The sequence below is a fragment of the Diachasma alloeum genome, unplaced genomic scaffold (genome assembly GCF_001412515.2).
Source record: "Diachasma alloeum isolate Michigan unplaced genomic scaffold, Dall2.0 Dall_scaffold_01229, whole genome shotgun sequence".
NCBI classification, from domain to species: Eukaryota; Metazoa; Arthropoda; class Insecta; order Hymenoptera; family Braconidae; genus Diachasma; species Diachasma alloeum.
In genome coordinates, this window is record NW_021681338.1 from 1 (window position 1) to 6973 (window position 6973).

The 6973-nt window shown below is 34.8% G+C and overlaps 1 protein-coding gene and 1 long non-coding RNA gene across 2 annotated transcripts; one reads left to right on the forward strand and one right to left on the reverse strand.

Moving 5' to 3' along the window:
• Nucleotides 1–248: 248 nt before the first annotated feature.
• Nucleotides 249–1021, forward strand: LOC107046226. Its single transcript, XR_001461522.1, has 3 exons — nt 249–421; nt 512–780; nt 872–1021. It is a non-coding gene; the product is annotated as an uncharacterized LOC107046226 (long non-coding RNA).
• A 480-nt stretch (nt 1022–1501) lies between these two features.
• LOC107046227 lies at nt 1502–2838 on the reverse strand. Its single transcript, XM_015268792.1, has 2 exons — nt 2353–2838; nt 1502–1771 (listed from the first exon to the last, which is right to left on the reverse strand). Exons 1-2 carry the CDS (start codon nt 2492–2494, stop codon nt 1581–1583), a joined length of 333 nt encoding a protein of 110 aa, XP_015124278.1. The 5' UTR covers nt 2495–2838; the 3' UTR covers nt 1502–1580.
• Between the last annotated feature and the right edge of the window lie 4135 nt (nt 2839–6973).

Genomic DNA, 6973 nt, shown 5'->3' on the forward strand with positions numbered 1-6973 from the left:
TCGGCGTTTCGAACTGCGGTAGGTTTCCCTCACCTACTCGACAGCGACACCGCTCGCTCCGCGCGCCGATTCCCCCATACGCGTTTCCCCCCACTCTGCGCCGTTATCGACGCTCTCACACGCTCCCTGTTTTACTTACAGGTACGTACTCGCTACGAAATTTTGGGTAAGGGTCATACTGCCGAAAGGGCCAAATTATCGACTGGGCCAAGTTACCGACGGGGCGGCAATTTTGATATGAAGGCCGGCTTACGCTAGAAATGTCACTTTTTCATTCAATAGGTTACGTTTCCCAGAGTTTGGAAATGAAAAACATTTTAATTAATATTTTCAATTAACAACCTCTAATTGATCAGTGAAACTAATGAATGATGGCTAAAATTAAGCTGAATATATGGAATCACGACAATTCAGAGGAGAGGTGAGTATTGCTCCAATATAATTGATCCAGAAAGCATTTATTATTGATGAGTGATTGATTGATCAATCCTTGATATTTTTGACAACATAGATTGCTCCTCGGGCCAACTGTGGAAATAATGAATGACGAACTGTGGAGAGCTCAACCCGAGTTTACAGAGTACAACTACTCTCTTCACATATCACTAATATCACCTGAAAAGAAACCGAAATCAGAAAGAAATGTTCGAGAGACCCCTCAGCAGCCCCAGGATGGATATTTATAACCAGGAACCTTAGAACATCAAGCTCAGTGTATGAAATGACTGCATCTTCTGATCAATTAACAACTTACGTAGAGAACGAGCGAAAAATTTATTTGTAAGTAGTTGATGAAACCAAAAAGTGTCGAGAAATATTTCTTCAGTGTTATGCATCTATTGAATAACTCTGCTTGAATTTTCTTCAACAGATTCTTTAGGTGAACGCGATCAACGTGAATCGGACAAATTTAATTGAGAAAATTATTCATATAATAATTTTGGTGAATGAATAATTAGCTTGCTATGTAATTCTTTCTGGAAGAAATATAAGAATACTTGTTTAGTAGAAATTATCATCACATAAGAGTATTTCTTAATATTGTCTCCTCAAGTGAATTGTTCCTGCGACGAAGAGATGGAAACTGTTGAATTGTTAGTTTCTGTTGAACGCATAATTGTCCTGAAATATAGTATAAAGGCGGATGACAAGTGTCACCATTGTAATAACCAGTGTAACCAGTGTAACAATTACATAGTTCATAATGCTCAACTCGCTAGGCAATTACATTTAATTTTCGTTGAACTTTTCACTATTTTTTTTTTTATAGAAAATTTGAAATTTCTGAGATTTTCCTGCTCAAAATGTTTTCTCACGTGAATTGCCACTTTATTCCAATTCTCCGACACGATTAAATAATCTTCTCAGCCGCCAGAAAATACAGCATCATCTCCAACATCGACCAAGAAAAAGCAGAACAATAAAAATGGAACTCAGATTCAAGCTCAGTAGTAATCTATATTTATTAAGCTAGTAAACTAGTAAACTGGTAAAAACTTGGGATATGCTTATTGGTTATTAACAAAAAAAAGTAAACAATGAAATTATTTGAATTATTCCATCATGATCAATAACTAAGGCTAATCGCTTTGCACCTCCTCCTCACTTGCACTAGGAGTCTCATAAGGGATTTCTTCTGGTGTCAGCAGAAACTGGAGGTCCTCGAAATACTCCCACACAGGTGTGAAAGTTTCCTCACTCTGTCTCTTCAATTTCAGCAAGGTGTAGAAAAACTCTCCAAGTTTCAAGAAGGTGGACCACGCCTGATATCCTAAAAATTCATCCACAAAAATAGAAATGACAATAGAAATCATTTCTATTGAATTTTCTATGATTTTGTGATCGGTTCTTCGGACGAATTCCCTACCTCATCGTCTGATTGTTTTCATTAAAATGTTGAATTTCCAATATTTTATAGAAAAAAGTGAATAAAAACCCATTTCCGATAAATTCCATCTCATTGAAATATTTTCCATATGAATCCAGAAACTCAAATTTTCGTAAATCTTAGACTAGAAAAAATCTAATAAATTTTATATTCATTAGATTTTTTTGTGGAAAAAATTTTCTGGAGAAAATGAATTAATGGTCGCGTAAAAAGATGAGGTTCTACAATTTTTTTTGCATATACAAGAGTTTTCATTCGACATTTGACATGAAAAGAAGTTCCCTCATGAAGCAACCTCAGAGTTGTCGCTGGCTCAAATCTTGATCTATCAGGATCGTTGTAAAACTACACGATTATTCAATAAAATCGTCCGAAAAATGATAGAATTTTCAAGCGAGTTCAATCGGGATCCGGTTGAGTTGAGCAAACGCAGTTGATTTGAAATGAAGGAGAGATGGACAAACCTGAAATTGGGGGATTCAATTGAGCACCTATGGAATTCCAGATTGGCCAGACTTCTTCTATGTATTCCGAGAATCCATTCCACCATACTTCGCGGTGCAGTCTCACCAAACATATCAACTTTTTCATTTGGGATTTCTCCATTTCTTTGATTCATTCAGTAATCCGGGGACTTCAAAGAGTAAACACAGCAGGTTTAACAGTGATTCATATGAATGCAGCGCTTGATGAGATAGGTTTTCAACTGTTTCGTTCTATTTTCAGTCTACAAAAATTCCATTTCTTTTTTACCCTAAATTTTTTTGGAAAAAGTGCATTGTCCTTGAATTCAAAAAGTATGTAAATCTGTAAATTGTTTCAATTCTTCCATTGGAAGAGAATAATTGAAGGGGATTGACTGGATTGAATAAGACAGGAATTGAATGTGTTTAAACAGCATTGATCAGCAATTGAAAAAGTAAAAAATCGGGTTTTCTTATGAGATGGCTTGATGAAGCTCAAGCATTGAGATGCTGGGACCTTAACAAGCTTGAATCGTTTGTTACTCGATTGAGAAACTGCAGGAATGGCTTTTTGAAATTGCACATTAGATGTTGAAAGATCGTTGGCCTGATAAAATTTCTCAAACGATTCCAGTTGCACTTGTCCCATATGAGTTCGTTTCCTACTGGCGAGTGAAGCAATCACGGGGTGGTCCGATGTCGATGGAGCAGTTGAAGTGGTAATTCTTGAGGAATCATTTCGCGAAAACGATCCAAAGTCATCTCGTGCTTCATAAGTACCTGATGTGACAGTGGCGTTTGGAAGAGTCAGAAATTTCTCAGATGATTTCGAAGGCTCTGGTGAGTTTGATGGAATAGAGAAGCTTGGTGAGAGCTTGTCAGCGTTCAACAAGTCCGCGTTGTGATCTCTAACTTCTACTTCTCCTCGGGTAGAATCCTCATCATCAGTCCCGTCAATATTCAATTCATGCAGGTCAATTATATTCATTTTCGGTGCCCTCTTTTTGATGATGTGACTAACACTCTTCAAGAAGAAAAGATTCGAGATCAAGTTGGCATCAAGTTCATCCCATTTTTTGTTGAGTTCTTGAATTTGAGTAAGTGCCCGTGGTGTCGCAACCTTAACACAGATTCCTTTCGCCATAGATCGATGATTTCTCTGGGAGGTTTCCAGGATGTCCAGAAGTTCCAACATAAAAGTCCAAGGGAGAGGTCTCTTACTCAGTCGATGGCGGAGTCTTGCATGGTAGGACTCAATGATGTTGTTAGTCCTGTGTATTGAACGATAAACAGAGAACTCTTTTTGCCTGTGTGACTCTATCCAAGTTTGCTCCATGTATGCAATGAAAGGCTGAAACCTTGTGGAATATTTTTCGTTCATTGTTGCAATAATTTCCTTGAAGGCTGAGTGTATGTGAGAAATTGAGAGTAGTGCCAGCATCATGAATAGTCTCAGAAACGACTTCCCGTCTTCATCTTCTTTAATCTTCTTCCAGATTTTAAGCTCTCCAGCTCTCTTTTGAAGGGCCTAAATATTTGTAAGAACATAGTAGGCATTTAAAAAATTAAGTGGAAAAACCTAGCGTTTCATCGAGTTCTATTAGAATACTATTGTCAAATTCTGTTGTTTTTTTTTGTTTCAATGCTATTGAAAATTATGCACTCGATCATTTTACAACTCAGTTCAATTTCATTCGATGAATGAATCATCGTTGACATTCATCAAGCAATTTTCTGTATATCAGGTAAATTACGTTCATAAACGTTCATTCATTGATTCAGCAACTGACTGTTCATCTATTTTATGCATTTATACCCTGAATTGTTATTGAAACTGCTGGATATCTCATTTTGTTCATTTGTAAGTATTTTTAACGATTAAAGTAAACCGTTAAATCAATCCCAAATATATTATTTAATTCATCCATTAATTTTTCTTCTGACAAAGTTAACATTTCTCATTTCATCAGTCAACGAAATAAATTAGTCAATAATTTAATTATTCTATCAATCATGACTTGAATATTGGAACTTCTATTGATTTATTCTATAATAGGAAAATCTTATCAAATCTTTGCGCCATTTATATAGAAGATATTCAATAGATAAGTAAATTAATTTTTTTCTTCATGAGAAGTCTTAGGCATGAATTTTCGTGAGTTTTATCATAGGAAACGTATGTGAATACAACGGAAAAGACTTAGAAAATGTACTTAGAAAATATATTCAGTTTTCTATTAAATATCTTCAATTGGAATGACCTAACAGTAAATAGAATTTCAATAGAAATTCAATTTAATTTCGTTTTCTCTCTCGGTTTTTCTGTTAAATTTATTTATACGTGTAATTTATTAATTCATTCATTCATTTCGGAAGTGTCTAATCGAATCCAATTAATATCCACAAATGATTAGAATGTAATTCTTCTCTTCAACTTTATTTATTGAGAAATTCTTAGTAATGAGAATCCCTAGGTGAAAATTGAAGAAACAATTCACTAATCAAAGGATAGATCAATAATTAAATATTGAAAAGAGGATAGACACAAAGTTACGGAAATTTTCGAGAGAACCCGCATAAAACTAATAGAACGTTCATGAAAGCTTAATAGAAATTTGAAGAGAATTTTCCGCAAAATTCACGCGCTTTTTCTATAACATTATTTTGTGTTTGCTTGTCAACTCACTTGGCAAAAGGGGAAAAGGCATGCAATGAGGATTGCTAGTGGCAGGAATTTTCTGAGCGAGTTTCTTGCAGCAATTTCGAAATCGGTCATAACAGTTCCTTTATAAGTCCCAAAATCGGCAAAAATCTTCCCAAAAACTGCATCATAGGCTTGTTCTGTTTTTCTGCTTATGATTATCCATGCAATTTTATAAGGCTGTGAAGTTTTCAATCAAAACCAATTCAGATAAAAATATGAAAAAAAATATTTTTGGTTCAAACACTTCCCGCAAATTCCGAAACGTTTAGTTTAAATCACAATGTGACAGACGCAAATTTCTCGTTACCCACGGCGTGAAATAAATTATGTACCCGGATATTTTGAAAGTATATTGTCTATACAGAAGCTAGACTCGATCTTTATCTCTGTTCATACTGCAATAGAATTGTTTTAATTATTGAAAGTGGAATATAACATACCAGGTTCTCTTCTACTGCGATCACTGTAAGCAATTGATAATTCTTCAGATTCTTTCTATCAGCAATTAAAGGAACTCTGGAGAAAGTACCATCAATGCAAATCATATCTGCATGGATGAATTCTTTGAAGAATTCAGGATTCCAAATGAGGACCGAATTACATCCGTCATAATCGGTTAACAATTCTACCTTTAATTTTCCATAAGCGTATGTGAGACGATCAGTCCATTGCTCATTTGACATAATATCATAGAATTCACGGATTCCTTGAGTAATTTTCGGTGGGGAAGGGCCACTTTTCTTTGTTCTCTGCATCGTCTTTCGTTTGCTTTTATAAGGGAAGTCTTCGCTAATTTCAGGGTAACTATAGTAAATTACAATTATTATCATCGGTAAGAACTCTGCAACCTCTAAATAACGTACTCCTTGGCCACTTCATTATATACGCGGTGGGGATCAGCATGCTTGGACATTTTTGTTTTCAATGCATTGTGAAAATCTTGTTTTCCTTGTGCCGTCTCGTCCGGGTCACACGCATGAGTATTAGTAATTCGGAATCCATTCTCATCTTCGACAGCTCGACCGAAACAGTGTCCAATGAATTTACATTTATAATATCTGAAGGAAATATTTACCAGAATAAATATTTTGCGGCGTAAATGAATCAACCCATAGAAATAAATTGGTTTTCACAAATCAAATCAATATCTCCTGGAAAATACGCAAAAAGTAAATTAATCGTAATCTGCTAGTAATGGAAACTCACTTGGCCTTCCCCTTCTGGCCTTCAGATTGATAGCTATAGCCATCGACTATTTTTGGCATTGTCAGAGATCAAGGAAAAACCGGGTTCATCATTCAAACATATATTTCAAAAAATTAACAAACTCACCGAATGATTGATAAAAATGAAGGAATTATTTTGTTGCTATATTGCTGAAAACAATGGCGATTTATATTAAAAACAGTTGAGGGTTCATGGAATGTAATGAAAAAACTACAACTTCCGGAAGCTCAGAAAAAGATTTAGATGGAGGTCTTAAAAAATTTAATTAACAAATCGAGTGCTCTCTGAAAAATTACATTGGATGTCTATTGTAACTCCATAAAAATTTGATTTGAAAATTTTATCAGAATTCTATTGGACATTTATGTTGTTTTTTTGTACCAATTCGATGACAAACTATTCTAATTTATTATCTTTTTTTTTATAGGCATTCAGATAGAGAAAAAAAAGGTTTATAGATGTTAAATAGTTCGATAATTTTCTGTGGTCATGAGTTTTCTGTCCTGAATTTCACTACGGCAAACGAATAAAAGTACAGCGGGAAAATTTTGAAAATATACACCCACAAGTTTTATAGAAATTGAAGAGTTTATAGACATTTTCTGTCAAATATCATATTGACAAAATAAAATGGCAAAGATGCATAATCGTCTATAGAAACTATGCAAAAAACAAACACAACTTTGTATG